This window comes from Molossus molossus, unplaced genomic scaffold (assembly GCF_014108415.1).
Source record: "Molossus molossus isolate mMolMol1 unplaced genomic scaffold, mMolMol1.p scaffold_m16_p_14, whole genome shotgun sequence".
NCBI lineage: Eukaryota > Metazoa > Chordata > Mammalia > Chiroptera > Molossidae > Molossus > Molossus molossus.
In genome coordinates, this window is record NW_023425349.1 from 69,629,938 (window position 1) to 69,649,007 (window position 19,070).

General features: G+C 38.7%; 1 protein-coding gene across 1 annotated transcript in view; it reads left to right on the top strand.

The window, feature by feature from the left end:
* The window catches only part of ADAMTSL1 (ADAMTS like 1), a 696,807-nt gene that overhangs the window by 433,490 nt on the left and 244,247 nt on the right, over positions 1-19,070 (top strand). Inside the window, exons 7-8 of the mRNA XM_036260364.1 lie at positions 8,908-8,982; positions 12,200-12,357. Coding sequence (XP_036116257.1) covers positions 8,908-8,982; positions 12,200-12,357 — 233 coding nt within the window. The remainder of the gene's footprint in view (positions 1-8,907; positions 8,983-12,199; positions 12,358-19,070) is intronic.

Below are 19,070 nucleotides of genomic sequence, written 5' to 3' on the forward strand. Positions count from 1 at the left end.
ATTTGGAGGGAATTGACATCTGTCATATGTTAAGTTGTTCAACCTATGAACACTTCATGTCTCTCCATTTAATTTGGTCTTCTTTAATTTCTTTCATTAGTCTTTTTTAGTTTTAAGCATACATACCTGTATGTTTTAGTTAGATTTATAGCTCTTTCAAATGGCATCATATTTTTATTTCAGTGTTTGTGTATTGCTAGTTTATTCTTGTCCACATATTTTGTGAACTTGCCAAACTCACTTATTAGTTCTGAGTTTTTAGATTTTCTACATAAGCAATCATGTTATTTACAAATCAGGATGGTTTTCTTCCTTTCCAATTTATAAACCACTTGTTATTTTTATGACCTTACTTCACTGGCAAGGATGTCAAATACAATGTTGAACAGAAGTGGTGAGAATGGATATCTTTACCCTATTTCCATTTTTATGGGGGAATGTATTCAATTTCTTACTATACAGTAAGATAGTGATGTTAGCTGTAGGTTTTTTATAGATGCTCTTGATCATCTTGAGAAAGTTCTTATCCATTCTTAATTTGTTGAGAATTATTATCATAAATGGATGTTGAATTTTGTCAAATGCTTTTTCTGCCTCGATTGATATGATCATGTGCTTTTTCTAAGACTTTTGTGGTGAATAATATTAACTGATTTCAAATAGCCTTGCATTCCTGGAGTAAATTCTACTTGGCCATGGTGTATTATTCTGTCTATAGATTACTGAACTTAATTTGCTAGCATTTTGAGAGTGTATTTTAAAAATCTGTTTATGAGAGATGTTTGTAGTGTCCTTAGTTTATACTATCTTTGGTTTTCATATAAGTGCAATAATACTAGCCTCTTACAATGAGTTGGAAAGTGATTCCTCCTTTTCTGTTTATTGGAAGAGATTGTATGGAATTAATGTTATTTCTCCTTTACAACAAAGCTGGGGAGGGGAGGAGGCAAGGAGGGTGTCAGGGGGTGGGGGATGAGAAACATCTGTAACAAAAACAAATTAATAAATAAAAAATTTTAAAAAATTATTGGTAGCACTCACCAGTGAAATTCCCTGGACCTAGAGTTTTTTGTTTTGTTTTGTCTCTGTTTTATTTTGTATTGGTACTTTATTTTTTAACATGTGGAATACAGTTATAAAACTATTTTAATGTCTATTCTGTTTTGACTGATGTTTCTCTTCAATGTGGGCTGTATTTTGTTGTTGTTTAACAACAGTGCCTAGTCATTTTTTTACCTGACTCCTGACATTGCAAATTTTTTCCTGCTGGGTACTAGATATTTTTGTATTCCTATAAATATTCTAAATTTTTTTCCAGAAGCAGTTGAGTTACTTAAAATCAGTTTGATCCTTTTGGGTCTTAGAACTTGGTAGCAGGGACCAAAGCCGCATTGGCTCTAGTACTAATAGTGCCCTGCTGCTGAGGCAAGACCCTTCTGAGTGCCCAGTGTCCAATGACATGAAGTTTTTTCAGCCTGGCTGGTGGGATATGATACTATTCAGGCCCTATATGTGTGGCAGATAGTCATCCCTATAGTTCTTTTATGCGTGTGGTTCTTTTCCTGGCCTCAGGTGGTTTCTGCACACACATGTACTGGTTGGGTAGGGTGAGTGTGCTGCTGGATACCTAAAAGGAGCACTCTTAACTCTCTAGCATTGTCTCTCCATGTAGCTGTCTCTCTCGGATAATCTGTCCTTCAAACTCTAGCCACCTTGGTCTCCTTGAACTCTCAGCTTTGTCTCCTCAACTCAGGGAATCCAATGGGCTCTCACTTCCCACTTCCTGAGCTACTGCCTAGAAAGTCTTGCACAGCGGTAATCTGGAGCAATGTGAAGGCTTACCTACTCTGTTTCCTGACTATCAAGGATCACAGACCTTCTTTGCTTTATATTCTGAGTCCTAAAAGCCATGGTTTCATATATTTTTTCTGACCTTTTGGTTGTTTCAGGTAGGAGATTGAGCCTGGGCCCTAATACTCCACCTTGGTAGACAGCAGAAGTCATGATGCTGGGCTCTTAACTCAGCTTCAGATTCTGCAGAACTAGCCAGATTTTGACTTTCACTTTGAGGATGTTCTTTAGCACTTGTAATTCCTCATCTTCCTACAATCCTTGTAACCATTTGATTCCCAGAGGTTAAATGAATGTGCTCTATTATGATCTTGGAATTTTCATACTGGCTGTTTTGATGTTAGTGCCTGTGCAGACAAAGACAACTATGGCAGGATTACTGCCTCGGTGAGAAAGCATATAAGCACCAGTGCTTGTGAGATGCAGTCTGATTTCATATATGTTAAAATGTGAAATATGGTAGAATCACTGAAATATGGCTTTTGTATTCTAGTCACAATTGGACTTTCTAACTGATTGGATGTAAGCATGACATAAAGATAGCTCCAAACTTTTTGATCTAGGCAAGAAGGGGGGGGGGGGGGTGGCATCTTATTTGGTCTGTCCAGTATACATTCTCCATTGTGCAATTACTGATAAGCTGGGGGAGGGAGGATATGAAGGACTTATTTTATTGGATATATTTTTAAGAGTAATAAAGTTAGCATGAAGATTAAAAATATAACATTAAAACCTCATCAAGATTGGAAGACTATTTTTATATGTAGTCAATTGTATTAAGCAGGGCTGTTTTAATAAGAAAAAAAAAATAATGATAAGATTGAGTATCAGCCCCAAAGGCTTAGAGCAAAGAGTCTTTAAAAACATGAACTTATCAACAGGTCTAAAATGAGATAAATCCTGTCTTTTCAAAACTTATTTTTATTATCACCTTTCTCTGATACAGCAATGAATTACACAGAAAAATCCACATATAACAAGATTAAAATGAATTAAAAATGCTCTCTCTATATATAAACTATAAAGTTTTCTAATCTTCACCTGAGGATATTTTTTTTAATTGATTTTAGAAAGCAAGGAAGGGAAAGGGAGGTGGCGGGCGGGACATCTATGTGAGAGAGAAACATCAGTCAGTTGCTTCCCATATGTACCCAGATAGGGGATTGAACCCACAACCTAAGTATGTGCCCTGACCAGGAATCAAACCTGCAACCTTTTGGGAGGATGCTCTGACCAACAGAGCCACCCCACCAGAACAATAGTTGTATATTTTTTTGACAAAATTTATTAGGTACAAATCTTGTGAACAATTTTCTTGGAAAAGGGCATTTACAACCATATATGTGAAATAACAGGATTTATGATTCCCATGGAAACCTTGTCAAATTAATGGAGAAAGAGGTTAACTGATCTTTAAAGCAAGTCTTTTAGAGTTGTTGATTAATAACCTGGAAATATGTCCTGAAGATTGGCATCAAGGTTGCATCAAGAAAGCCGAAACAGATTAGGGCCGATGCACTTGATCACAGAGCGGTGTGCCTTTGGAGCAGTGGGTACCCCGAGCGTTGTGTAGCGCAGCGGGAGAGAATACAGCCGCCTGCTCACCAGCCACACCCATTGACTTTATCACTGAGGGGCAGGTGATGAAACCAACTGCTCACACATTCTCGGATGTCTTAAACAAACACCTCTCTGTGCACAATATAATAATAGACACCAATAGAGGAATCCCTCGACTCATCCCTAATCACTGAGAATTTATTGTCAAGTGATACAATTATTAATACATAAACAACTCAAAGATTGGCTTTCTATCAGCATGCATAAAATGAAAGTAATTTTTTTCTTCTTGCTTTTTGTCAAATTAAGAGCACCATATATTAAAGTGCATTCTGAGATGAATCAACTGGTGTTAACAGAGTACACATAAGAGACAGTTTCCCTGCATTAACACATTGGGGACATGTTGGGTCACACATAGAGTGAAATGGATTTCTAGGCTCCTGGGAAACTAACCATGTGCTTTGGGAATTTCCATATGAAAAGGGAACAGTATATGGCATTTCCCACACATTCTTTATTTTAGGTCCCTTTCTTATGGACCATCGTGGTGCTGCTGCTGCTTTGTTTGTTTGTTTTAATTTATCTTTATTGTTGAATGTATTACAGATGTTCCTCATTTTTCCCCTATTGACCTCCTCCCATTCCCGCCCCCTCCTGCCTTTCTCCAAACTGTTGTCTGTGTTCATTGGTTATGCATATATACATATAAGTTCTTTGGTTTATCTCTCCTCACTTCCCACCCTCCCTTTCCCTTTGAGGTTTGTCAGTCTAATAACCAATTTGTACTTCTTAATCCCTTCACCCATTCCCCTAACCCCCCTTCCATCTGGCAACCAATCAAATGTTCTCTGTATCTATGAGAATGCTACTATTCTGCGTGTTCATTTTTGTAGATTCAATTGTTGATAGATGTGTATTCATTGCCATTTTGTTTGTTCATATTTTTTATCTTTTTCTTCAAGAAGACCATTCAGCCCTGGCCAGTTTGGCTCAGCAATTAGATCATTGGCCTGTAGTCTGGAGAGACCCAGGTTTGGTTCCCGCTAAGGGCACATACCTCGGTTGCAGTTTGTGGCCCTGGTTGGGTTCTGTGGGTGGCAATCACTCAATGGGTTCCTTTCACGTTGATGTTTCTCTCTCTCTTTCCCTCCCACTCTATCTGAACAAAAATATCAAAAATGTCCTCAGGTGAGGATAAAAAAAACCTTTTTTTTTCATATTTTTTCAACATTTCATATAATAATGGTCTGGTGGTGATGAACTCCTTTAGCTTTTTCTTGTCTGGGAAACTGTTTATATGGCCATTGATTCTAAATGACAGCTTTGCAGGATAGCTAATCTTGGTAATCTTGCTTTTCATCACTCTGAATATTTCTTGCCATTCCCTTCTGGCCTTCAAAGTTTCTTTTGAGAAATCAGCTGACAGTCTTATGGGAACTCCCTTGTAGGTAACTAACTGCTTTTCTCTTGCTGCTTTTAAGATTCTCTGTTTGTCTTGAACATTTTGCATCTTGATGATGATGTGTCTTGGTGTGGGCCTCTTTGGGTTCATCTTGTTTGGGACTCTCTGTGCTTCCTGGACTTGTATGTCTGTTTCCTTCACCAAGTTAGAAAATTTTCTCATTATTGTTTCAAATAGGTTTTCGATTTTTTGTTCTCTCTCTCCTTCTTCGGGCACCCCCAAGATGTGAATGTTGGTACGCTTGAAGTTGTCCCAGAGGTTCCTTACACTATCCTCATTTTTTTGGATTCTTTTTTCTTTCTGCTGTTCTGATTGGGGATTTTTGCTTCCTTATATTCCAAATCAATAGTTTGCTTCTTGGCTTTACTTACTCTACTGATGAATCTGTGTAAATTATTCTTTATTTCAATTAGTACCTCCTTCATATCTGACTATGCATCTTTCATTTCTGACTGGTCCTTTTTTATGCTCTTGAGGCCCTCACTAAATTTATTGAGATTCTTGCTAAGTTCATTGAGCATTCATATAAGCAGTGTTTTGAACTCTGCATCTGTTAAGTTGCTTATCTCCATTTCGCTTAGTTCTTTTCCTGGAGTTTTGTTCTGTTCTTTCATTTGTAACCTGTTTCTTTGTCTCCTCATTTTGGCTGCCTCCCTGTGTTTCTATGTATTACTCAACAAGAGGTATGGAGCTAGCTGAGACAAGATGCTGCTTGTTTGAAAGAATTTAGGAAAACCTGAAGCAAGATCCAAGACAGGCCAACCCTATGGTAAAGCAACTGGCAACAGTTTGGGTGGGCCTGAAAGTTGGGTGAGGCAGGGCCTCAGGGAATCACTAGGGTAGGTCAAACTGTGTGAGCCAAGTTGCTGGAGTCCCAGATATGGCAGCTGTCTGTGACCCCAGGGAAGGGTTTATCAAAGGAACAAAGACTTCTGATAGCATGTCTGCCCAGGAGAAAGCCACCTCTCCAGCCTTCACTCCAATGCCAAACAACTTAGTTCTTCCCCATATGTCTCTGGGGCCTTTCAATCTGCCTCCCCCACACTGGAGCCTGGAGGGTGCGAGTCTGAGTAAGCCCATGCACAGACCCTTTAAGAGGAGCTGCCTGTGGCTCCAGAAGCCTCAGCCTCCCTCAGCCTCTGTTCCCGCTGATTTTTTCAGCCAGAAGTTATGGGGATTTCTCTTCCTGGCACTGGAACCCTGAGCTGGGTGCCTGGTGTGGGACGGGGACCCCTCAGTCCCCAGGAAGTACCTTCCCCACCAAGATATCCTTCTAATTTTTTTCCGTCACACGTGGATGTGGGACCAGCCCATCGCCCCTCCGCCCCTCCTACCAGTCTCAATGTGGCTTCTTTAATTCTGTAGTTGTAGGACTTCCATTCAGCTCAGTTTCAGGTGGTTTTGAATGATGGTTGTTCTGTAGTTTAGTTGTAACTTTGATGTGGTTGTTGGAGGACGCGATACCTGCTTTACTTACGCCGCCATCTTGACCGGAAGTTCGCTTTGTTTATTTCATCACTGAATCGCTGGTACCTAGTCTAGAACCTGGCACTAGGAGACACTCAGAAACCTTTGTGGAATACAGTAATGAATTTGCTGGTTTCCAATGACCTGCCAGTTGTCTGTTAGCCCTTTATGGAACCGTAGAATAGGCCATGACTTTCCTACTCTGGTGTTGTGTGCTGCTGACAGTTCAAGTTTGCATCAGCTGAGCTGCTCCATATTGCTCTCTGACCAGGCAAGTGCAGAGGGCTATCAGACATTCCATTCTTGCCTGGTCTACTCTCTCCACCCTACCCTCTTTTTCCCAGCAACCTTGGAGGTTCCTCCCATCTTCCTCAGGGAGCATACAAAGGTTACTGCATCAGCCAAAAGTGAGGTCAATGCCCGGCATATGGAATGTGAGTCACTTCTCAGAAGCACAAGAGGGAGGCTGCCTGAGCAGTGCGGGTCAGAAGACTGCCGCCAACAGAAAGCTTCCCTTTTGCTTGCACTTTACTTGACCTGTGGATAAACAAAGACTTTCTATTTCTAGAAATCCCATTGTTTTAACTGTGTTGAATTTCTTTTGTAAATTTAAACATCCATGTCTTTATGCAAGGCATTTAGAGGTCTGTGGGCCCAGTCTGAATATTCTTTGTTCCTTTTCTATATTCCCCTTACATATCTTGTTCTTACAAGCCACAGACTCTTAGCTATCTGAAATTCAGCCTTTTCTTTAACAATGTATGGCATTAAAAACAACGAGATGTTTGTAGTGTGAGTAGAATATTCAATATTACAGAGAACGTGATCAATGTAACCTCTTTGGGGAAGAAATTGAGGATGGAGTCTTCTTTCTCATTCAGCTGGCTATGTGGAGGGCTCTTGAGGCACTTAAAGGCATCATAGAAATAAACAGTTTTTCACCCAGCTGGTGTGGCTCATTGGATTGAGCATCATCTCATGCACCAGAAGGTCATTGCTTCGATTCCCCGCCAGGGCACAGGCCCCGGTTGCAGGCTCCATCCCCAGTAGGGGGCATGCAGGAGGCTGTCTATAGATGTTTCTATCTCTCTCCCTCTCCTTTCCTCTCTTTCTAAAAAAAAAAACAATAAAAGCATATTTAAAAATTTTTAAATATAAAAATAAACTGTCTTTTAGTTCCTGTTTTTAAGGAGATTTGAAATAGAGGAAGGAAAATAATATTTACAAAATAGTGTGCTCTAGGCTATACATCTATATATCTATATCTATATCCATGCCTATATCTCTTCACAAAAATATTATGGTAGTTAAGTGCTATTGTCCCTCTTTTACAAACAGAATAACTAAGGATCAGGAAAGTTAGGGAACTTCCCTAACTTTGACTTATTTATTGAAATTAAAGTTACCCAAAGACAAGATCGTATGTTGAAGTTCAGAGAAATTGGCTACCTTTTGAGATTCTTTTATTTAAACTAAATTCTTCCAGTGATAGGATGACAATGTATGATACTGGAAAGATTTTGTGAAACAGAGAATCCTACAGAGCTTCTGACTATGCTGGTGAGTTTAAAATGCCTGCTGTCCCTTGCCTTCTGTTCTTTGACCTTGGTCTTCTCATTACACTTCTCAGAGGCTTCATTTCTTCGTCATAATGTTGGAGTAGTGGTATCTCCTTTGCCTATATTAACAAGTTTTAGGTGAAGGAATAAACAGTATAATTCAGGGGAAAATGAAACTCTTCAAAGCCATGTAAATATAAGGTACTGTTATCACAAACGAAATTCTAAATAAGAATGCCAGTGGTGTGTTTGGGGTGCATGTAATATACCTTCATTTTTTTTTTTTTTTTTTAATGTAAGTTTGGGAATTGCTTCCAATGAGTTTAGGCTCAATCTCAAGCATGGTGAAAGTAATCTGGTTTTAAATGATCTATAATTCAGGCTTTTTTTTTTTTTTTTTTTTTTTAAAAGAGAGGGTGTGGGAGAAAAATGTGAATAACCATTTGTGGGACATTCACTATGTGTAGAACTGGATGCAGATAGAGTAAAGGGTACTGAAGAACTGGAAGGCTTGATTTCTGTCTTAGAGGGCTTCAAGAACCTAAATAAGCATTTGTTTCCCCTATTCTTAATCTGTTTTACTTATCCAAGATAGTTACTTTGCTAGAGAGAAATCTAGATTTTGATATAATAAAGTCATCCTTGGAACATTCGAATTTATTTTTCTTTTCTAATTTAACACAGTTGCTCTAATCTATAGAAATTTGGCAATATAAGATCAGGATTTAAAATCAGAAATAAAAAACTTGCAAATCTATTTTTTTATATATATCAAGATTCACATATTTTTTAAAGGTTAAATCTCCCATGAGTTAGCTAGTGAGCAGCTTTTATGTCATATTTTATTTTGAGGAATGTAAGAATTTTGATTCGCAAATATTGGTGTTCACGTTTCAAAGACTTAGAAAAATATTGTTATTATGTAAATCAGTGCCTTTCTAGGAGACAGTCATGAATTTTGTATCAAATTACGTACTTTTAAGACTTTGCTTTGTTTCACTCTAGTGGATGACACCGTGGTTGCCATTCCGTATGGAAGCAGACATGTTCTCCTTAGCTTAAAAGGACCTGAACACTTGTGTAAGTAAACTTGGGGATTTTAGGTATTATTATAGATATTTTTTTGTTTCCAGAATAGATTAAAATACAGTTGTACAAATCTTTCTACTCGATCATAATATGATGTTTGAATGCTTCTGTTTATCTTTGATTGCCTAATGAGATAGCAAAAAACTCTGGTAATTATCTCTAACCACAGTCATCCTGAAAATTACAAAATAGATGCTCCCCATAGATTGATCATGTTTATGCTTTCATGAATATTATTTATCTTCTGCCTTCTTCCCCTCCAGTTAATCTCAGTCTTTTTCTTGCCTTGCCTCTTTTTTCTTTCTTTCTTTCTTTCAACCTTCCCTTCCTCTCCTTCCTTCTTTCTTTTATTCCTCCTCTCATGTTTCATTACTTTATCAATTCAGAGGAACACGGAAACACCAAACAACCTTAGCCCTTCAGCAGTTAAAAAAACCCATTTTGGTTTAATTAAAGGCAATATAAGGTCCTAATATCTTGAAGATAGCTATTGGATTCAGGATTACTAAAGGGGTGATCATAACACAAAGATCAAATGGTAGCATGGCCACACCAGTAGTACACAGCCACATCTTTTTTAAAAATACCATTTAGAGCTGCCTAGACATAGACCTGGAAATAACACACAGAAAATGATGGACTATGCCCCAGGGATGGGTTAGGAGAGGATATGCTAGTATTTTTTGCAAAATTCAGTTTCCCTGAAAGATTTCATTTCAGTTGATGCCTTGAGCATTTGCGATCTCCACTGTCATTGTTCCTGGGTTCTGACAAAGCCATCTATCACCTTCTGCTCTTTCTCCCCTCCCACACAGGCCTAAGAAACTAATCCAGGCAGCAAGCACTGTCTTTTGGCAATTGGATTATGACTGCAATCATTCCAGAAAGACAAACAAGATAAAGACAAATTGGAGCCTGTGAAAGTTCAGATAGCCTACTATAGTCTTTCTAAAAATAAAAATAAATACATTTCATGGGAGAGGTGAGATTGGAAGGGTCATGTGAAGGAAAGGAATAAGTAAGGTACAGTTCAGGCAAAGCCAAAAGATGCTGATAAGACACCTTATATGGTTCCAAGTTCTTTCCTAGCCCCGAACAGTCCCAAAAATATAGCGTTCACATGTCAAAGGATAATATATGTCTGTTCATTATTATCATTTAAATGATTTGTTTTTCCTCTTGAGAACTGGACAGAGGTAACTGCTGGTGTAACAATCCCACTCAAACAGTATCTTCTTAGCAGGGGCAGGCTAAAATGAAACATCAGACTAAGACCATCACCAGCTTGGTGACTGACTCCATGGAAGGAAGAACCCAAAGGAATATAGAATGAAAGGAAATTTTATTTTTATAAATGTATTAGCCTTCCAGATTTCCTAATTATGTGATCACTAAGAAGCTGACAAATTGGCTTTCTTTGCTTTAATTGTCTCAAGGATTGGATAGGTAAAACTGTAGATATTCATAGATGCTGAAAAGCAAAATGGAACCTGCTCTTTTTCTCCCAACAGACACACTGTTGATAACAAATGTATACCTAAGGACGTTTCCATTTTGCTTTTGTATTTGGAATATAATTCAAAATGAATATGTGAGTAAATGGTGCCCTGTTTCTCAGGCAACACTTTGCCCTTCACTCCTAGCAGCCGCTCCAGTGCGAGTCCACCCTTAAATATTCAGGACCAAACTGGAACAAGGGTGGGCAGCCTGGGGCAGCCCCAGCTCATGTTCGATCAGAAGTACCTTGAGAAGGACACCGGGAGGCCAGGTGATCAAATTAGATCAGATGCTCCGATTAGGTTTAGATCTCCAAGATTTTTCCAAAACTAAACTTTCTATCCTGGAGATACCTCCACAGATTCGTATACATACATGGAAGGTGGCTGGAAGAACGGGGCTGGAGGAGGGACAGGCAGTGCTTTCCTTCCCTCTGATGACAGCTGTGGGCCCTGCACTCAGACCCCTCCTTAGGGTGCCTTCCGTTCTTCTGTGAGGTCCCCTCTGCCTGGGACAGGGGAGGGAGGCTGACCTATTCCCAAAGAAGAGTTACACAGACTTCGTCTGAGGATCATGGGCGTTTAATTGGGCACCAACATTTCTACCTGTTGGTCTTCCTGGCAGTCGAGAACTCGATTTAAACAAGAGCTAGAAGAGTTTAGTACAAATACTTTAGCACTTTAGTGTGTCCAAAGACCTTAAAATTATTCTTAACCACAGAACCCAACCCCAATCTATAAAGCATATAAGAGGGGATTCAGTGTAATCGAATATAGGGTAGAAGACCTAGAGCTTCACAAAGGCTCCCCACCTTTCTTCTAAAGAACCCCTGCCAGAACCAGGAGTTCTGGTTAGATTTTGCCTCTCTACCTTCCTTTATGCAGCGGGCAATTATTCTAAATCCCTCTTAATCACATGAGAATTTCACCTGCTCTGAAATATATGTCATAATTACCATTGTCCCCAGCAGGCTTTGATTTCCTACAACAAAAGGTGTTTCACAGGCTTTGTCATTGGCAAATTCAGATTGGACTGTTCCAAGAATCAAGAAGTTCTTCTTTCTGTCTTAAGCTCTTACAAAATATCATATATGTACACAATACTAAATGAAGTACCAAAAAGGATTTTTTTTTTAAAAAAAAAAGAGAGAACTAAGAAGGACAGTTAGTTCCCTGTCCTTGAGTCACTGTACTTTCTTCATTTTCAACAGTAGCACACATGTAATAAGTAACTAGAAAGTATAACTATTTATACAAGGTAATACATGAACATAGAGTCACATAGGTACTGAGGGTATGCAGAGAGGTATCCTGGATCTCAGAGCAAAAAGGAAAGTGTAGTGTATTCTAGGCTGAGGGCCATAAAGACAAATCAATAAGATATGTATGTGAGATGATTTAGTCCAAGAAATAGGATTGTGATAAGTGGGGTGCCCAAATGAGGTCATCCAGGGAGTCAAAGATTTTTTGACCGGGAGCCTTGACTGTTTGGATAATGAGTTTTAAACTAATTTCATTAGCAGCATAAACTCCTATATGATCCAAAGTGCCTATATATGTTGTTTACATCATAATTTTAATTGTGTCAGCCATAGAAAGAATGATACTTCTCCCTTAAATAGTTCTAGACTCTGTTCCATGGAAAGTACTTGTGTGTGGCCTGCTATAGCCCTGGGAACATCTTTCTCTTCTCTTCGTGTTTGCTTATGTAGATCTGGAAACCAAAACCCTCCAGGGCGCTAAAGGTGAAAACAGTCTCAGCTCCACCGGCACCTTTCTTGTGGAAAATTCTAAAGTGGACTTCCAGAAATATCCAGATAAAGAGATGCTGAGAATGGCTGGGCCACTCATGGCCGATTTCATTGTCAAGGTAAGCCCATTCAGGTACCTTGTTTTCAAGCCCCCTCCAAACAGATGGTATTTATAATCTCCTGAAGAGAGAGACTTTAGGTTTTGACATAGATTTGGAAAGCCTATTATCCAAGAGATGTTTAATTCAGGGGTGTTGAGCTACATTCTGGACTTTATAAGGACATATGATTTTTAAGGTCCTAGGAAAATCTTGTGTGTATATGTGTGTGTTTAAGTTAATAAAAAGACCCTACTCACAAAGCCAACATATTAGTTTGGGGATATAAACTGTTTTTAAAACAAGTTAGGATACAGTCACTGACTCATTTAAGGTGTCCTCAAAGAGAAAGACAAACTAATGATCCATGGACTTGGTCATGCTTCCTTCCAATTTCAAGTTACGTTTTCTCTTGTACTGGCAACAAGACTAAGTTGTTTCCTTCTATCAGAGCTTCCCTCCTCTTCCAGGTAATATGAAACACATTGCTGGAAACAACATACACATTCTGTAAGAAAAAATGTACACACTAGAAGAACATTTGGGAATCACGATAAAATAAAACATATTTTTGCCTTCAGTAGGTCAGAAGGACCTGAAGGGTTTCAGCTGTAAAGCTGTAAAACTTGTAATGTGTCCAGGACCGCATAAATTTTTCATCATGGGACCAGGAGCCAGAGGACATTTGATTTAAGCTAAGGCTTGATGACCCCATGGCAGCTGGAAGGAAGAATGCATATAGGAAAATGTGATAGGCAGTGAGGTTGGATGGAAGAAGCGTTCCAGAATACTGTTCTGTCTCCATCTGCATGGTAGCCTTTTTAAGTCTAGTTCACCTGCTAGCCACATGAACATGAACATGAAAGCTATAAACCATCAGAGATAGCTCACAATACAACTGATGCTGTAGGTAGTTAAATAAGCAAATACAGGCATACCTCAGAGATATTGCAATTTCAGATCAAGACCACTGCAATAAAATAAGTATTGCAATAAATTCATAATCCTTTTACTGGCGGAGGGGCTTGCCTTCTATTGTTAAAAAAAAATGCAACACTTGCGAAGCATAATAAAGCAAAGCGCAATAGAATGAGATGTGCCTATACAGTAAAAAATTGAGAGATACATATTTTGAAACTCCTAGAGTACTGTTGAAGAAACCATTTATACTGATTTCCCTAGTGGCCTTGTGAGAGTTAATACACATGCTGACAATATAGAATTGGATTCAAGTAATATTATTCACATTTGAATAGTTCTCTGCATTGCTGAATGCATTTCATACATCCAGCTGCCTTCTGCACATCACCACCTGATGTCCCACAGACACAATGAGCTCAACATGTCCAAAACATGACCTGTTTATCCCCAAACCCTACTCTACCTTGTTTATTTTTTATCTTGTAGAATAATATACTGTTTACCCAGCCAAGTCAGAAAACTCTGATTCACATCCATGTCCCTATCTCCTATACACTGCTCATTAGACATTAAACTTTGTCAGTTCTACCTCTATAACATCCTTCAAAACTATCCTTTCTTCTCCATCATCAATCCTTTGTACTTCTCACCTGTGGTGATATTACTGCCTCTGCATTAGTTTCCCAGCCTCTGATCCATTGCCCAGTTTTCTAAAACCAGAACTCCTGTCTTGACAATGCTGCACTGCCCCTTACCTCCACTCACGGCAGATCCAGAGCATAACACGTGTAACTCTCAATAATCTGGGTTTTGTCTACCCTTCCAACCTCACTTTTGACTTTTCCTTTTCTGTTTCAATCCACTAAATGGCTTGCAGGTGCTAACATCTTGCAGTCTCATAACGGATCACCTTTGCAGAAGGCTGTGCCCTCTGTCTGCAATGCTCTCTTCTCTTCTTGCATTCGCTTCACTAACTTCTTATACCTGTCCTTCAGGGTTCTTTCCATCCGAAAGCATTCTGTGATGCAGCCGGGCATGCCTGTTTACGTTATCAGGGACAGAGTCGTATCTATCTTCATATCTTCATAAGAAAACACAACTAAGTGTGGGATGAATAAAGGACTTAGCCATGCGGCAGTCGCTGAAATGGGACAGATGTGGGACAGATGCTGACATCTTTATGTCATCTGCAAGGAAACTGAGCTTTAGGGAAGTTGAGTGACAGGACCAAGCTCACCTCGATGACAAACCAGGACCAAAATCATCTCTATACTTCTGGCCCAGAACTCTTTTCACTATTCTCTGTTGTTTCTAAGACTATTTTTTTTCTTCTACATATAAAAATGCATATTTAAGAAAATAAATGGACTTTACAGAAGTTATTGATACTTTCCTAGATGCCTACCATGAGTAAATATTCTCATTCAGAAAAAAGCTATTATTTTAGTGATTTTTGCATTATATGTCCTATTTGGTGACCTAGCTTCAGGTTGCAATTGAGAGGAGATTAAGGTTTCATTAGGAAAAAACCAGGATCAAATAAATGTAAAGTTATTCTAAAATGAATTATATAATGTTTTAAATGATTCAGTCCAAACTTGAAAATTAGTCAGATAATTTAAGAAGATATAAAAAAAAAAGAAAATTAGTTTTTTTCCAGTGATTCATAATGACGCAACTTTTATTCTCTAATTTCCCCCTGTAAATAGCTGAAAATAAAAGATTACCATTTAATTTTTTATCACCTTTCGTGATTTAAGTGCTGAGAAATTATACACATAGTTTGTCATTCATTTTTAGTATCATTCAAAGTGTAGTCTCTTTTGCATTACATATTAATTTAAGCAATGATTTTCTTTTTGAATGAGATACACAGGAATCAAAATTGAAATGGTTATTTGTCAACATCTTTATGGAATTTTATTGCAAAAATACAATTTTTGTTTATTTAAAAGAAAAAACAACCTTTTTGCATGAAAAGAAAAATTTCTCATAGTGAGGATCATCATAGATTGCCATTGGTTCCAAAGTTATGTTTTGAAATCTTTAAAGGTTAAAACTGGACTGAATAAAAAAGCTGTGGTACATATACACAATGGAATACTATGCAGCTGTAAGAAAGAGAGATCTCTTATCCTTTGAGACAACACGGAGGGACCTTGAGAGTATCATGCTAAGCAAAATAAGCCAATCAGAGAAAGACAAACACCACTTTATCTCACTTATTTGTGGAATATAATGAACAAGGTGGGCTGATGAACGAAATAAACCCAGAGACATAGAAAGGAGTATGGTTCAGACTGACACACCTCAGAGGAGGGGGGCACGAGGGATGGATGAGATGAACCAAAGAACTTATATGCATAATCAATGGACATAGACAACAATGCTGGTGGGGGGCTATAGGGAAGAGGGTGTCTGGGGGGGAAAGGAGAAACATCTGTAACAAAAATAAATTAATAAAAATTGGGGGGGATTAAAAAATAAAAATCAAATAAACATATTTTTTAATTATAGAAAAAAAAATAGACTGAATTTTTTTTTTTTTTATCCTCACCGGAGGACATTTTTGCATTTTTTTTTGTTCAGGTAGAATGGGAGGGAGAGAGAGGAACAGAGAGAGAGAGAGAAACATCGACGTGAAAGGGACACATCGAGTGGTCGCCACCCGCACGACTGACCAGGGCCGGGGACAAACTGCAACCGAGGCACGCGCCCTTAGCGGGAACCGAACCCGGGTCTCTCAGGACCGCAGGTCGACGCTCTAACCGCTGAGCCAAACCGGCCAGGGCTAGACTAAATTATTATATTTCTTCCTAGGGAGGCATGTCTTCCAAAAATTTAAACTTTATACATTGACTGTACAAACATTTTGGCAATGCCAGTGTGGAGTGGTACAAAGCATATACTCTCTAGAGTTTGGTATATTCTCCTTCTTACTGGATATGTAAACTTTATTACATTGTTCTACCTCCTTGAGACTGTTTACTCATCTGAAAAATGGTAATAGAATACTCCCCCATAGTCTTTGTGAGGAATTGAATCAGATCATGTGTATAAAAGCTTATAGATCCTTACTTCTTTTCTGTCTTTTTGAAATGTTTTAACTTCTGATCCAACTTATCACAATACTCTGTCTACTCAGCAACAGAAAGCTGCTTCTCTGAAGATGGTCAATTTACAAATAAATGGTATACCCAGGAACAATTTGGCAGGTGTAGCTAGTAAGACAGATGGATGTGAGAACAGACTGGCTGTGACATCCGTCATCACAGTAATTGTTAAGGGCAATTGGTGATTGGCTGGATGACTGCCCGGCTTAGTATCCCCTTCCTCCTCCCATGCCATTTGCATCTTTTCTGAAATTGCAGACTCAATAAAAGGTAATGACTTTCCCAGATAGAAGAGGGTCTTTTTCAGTTATGATTTATTCTTTATTCGAACTTCTAACTTAGTTCTACTTGTATAAGAAACTTAGGTATATTTATACATGTTCAGATTGTGCTCATTTTTAAACTTAAAGAAGAAAGCCATATTAGATAGAAAAGTGACTGATGAGGGTACCTAAGCCACCAAAGTAGGAGAAATACATAGCAGAAGAGTAAGCAGTACGTGTACTTAGAGTGAAGAACACTGACTCATAGTGCATGCACCAATAACTGGAGACTAGTTATTTCCTACAGAGGATAATTTACTAAATGCAGTACATTTTTATAGTTGGAGAATTTAGTTAGGGAAATTGTCCTCATTCTAACTGTTGCCTGAGAAGCTTATTTGAGTAGTCTAGGGAAGAGAAATGTCACGGTTTCCATTTGTATCACTTAGAGCATTGGACAAAGAGGATGCCTTCATATTTCTTTCTGGATATCCTTGAACACAACACTGTACATAATTCCATACCCAAATATGGTATCTGCCTTTTTCTAGATTATAATATCATTTGAGAGAAAACACACTGGATAGGAAATTTTGAAATAGTGATGCATGTAATGAAGTACTAAAATAAAATAGATAGAAAAAAAGCTATAGATATTTTCTACAGACTAAAGTGATTAAGGAAGCCTTTTTGAGACTTGGCAGCCTGTGAATCTTGGGTAGGACTCAAATCAGTTCTTTTCTCCACTGGAGTATGAGCTTTGGCAAATGTTTAAGCCCAGGTTGGTTTTGTCCTTCCACCCAGCCTGTTTCTAGATGGCTACACCATACCAGTCACCCTCTGCTCGTACAAAGCGGAAATCATTGTTGTAAGCCAAACATTCTTCAGAGGAAAAGTCTACACTACTGTAGGAAATAAAGGAAGCATGTGATACATAATGATTCTTCTTCCTGCCCAACTTTTACAGATTGCGATTTTCCCAATAAATATACCACTTTATGCTGACAGAGTCCAAGAGTTTAGAACTGAGTTCATTGCAATATACTGAATTTCTAAGGAGAAACTTTCCTATACCCTTTTAGGTTTTCCAGCTGGTCTAATAGTTAGATCTACATGAGGCAAACTCAATTAATAAGAGAAAATAACCAAATTTAATTACATATATACATATGGGAACTTCACGTACATGGGATAGCCAGAGGCCCCACATACATGAGCAGTACAGTGACAGGAAGTTAAAACGAGGCACACATGCCATTCTGAACTAAGGATGAGATAAGGTGCACTGGCTTGAAAGGGGAGGGTGGTTATTACAGGACAAGAAGAGTAGATGTTCAATAACTAACAGTTTGTCCTCCCATATACATAGGTCAGTGAGTTATCTCTGATAATCTCTTATTATGGACATAGCCCCTAATTTAAATTCTTCTAGGTAGCTGTGGGGTGGCCCAGGAGCTTCTCTTGAGTCTGCAGGGTCTCAGTTGCCTTTAGTTCAACACAGTTCATATACCACAGGAGAATCTTGGGGTGACTTATGCATGCCTACACCAATTGTTTTATCAATTGCACAGCTAGCTTTAAGATTCAGAATCAGAGAACCAGTGTTGAGAGTGGCAGACTCTTGCCCAATCCCAGCCCCCCTGGTGCTACTCTAGTCATTTGTTTTCTGCCCTCCTTCTCCCTCTGACACTGAGGTCATCCTTCCAGTAGATTCAGATCTGCACAGCCTCTTAGCATCTCCTTCTTGACATATCTCTTCCACCCTTTTTGTTCCTTAGCAAACATTATACCCATTGTTCCCAAAGAGGCATCTCGGGTCCACTGCCCTACTCAAGGGCTGTGGGCAGTAAATCCATAACCAACATCTCTCATGCAACTCTGAGCCAGGGACCTATGGGGCTGAACTGCTATAGTTCCATATATATATCTATATATCTATATACATACACACACACACACACGTATGTGTGTGTGTATATATATGTATATGTATACACATACATATACACACACATACATGTATATATATATATACATATACACACACATACATGTATATATATATATATGTATTTTTTAATCCTCACCCAAGGATATGTTTCCATTTATCTTCAGATAGAATTGGAGAGAAAGAGAGAAACATCAATGTGAGAGAGACACATCTATTGGTTGCCTCCCACATGACCCTGAGCAGGGCTGGGAACTGAACCACAACCAAGATACGTGCCCTTGACCGGAATCAAACCCGTGACTCTGTTTTACATGCCAATGCTCCAACCACTGAGCCAGACCAGCCAGGGCTGTAGCTCCCAATATTGAGGTCTGGAATTCTGGGAGGACTAGAAAACTCTATAAGAAGTATACAAGTAAAGTTAGTTGCTAACAATTTTTTATCACTATTTTTACAGAATAATTCTTAATCTTAGTATTTCCAACT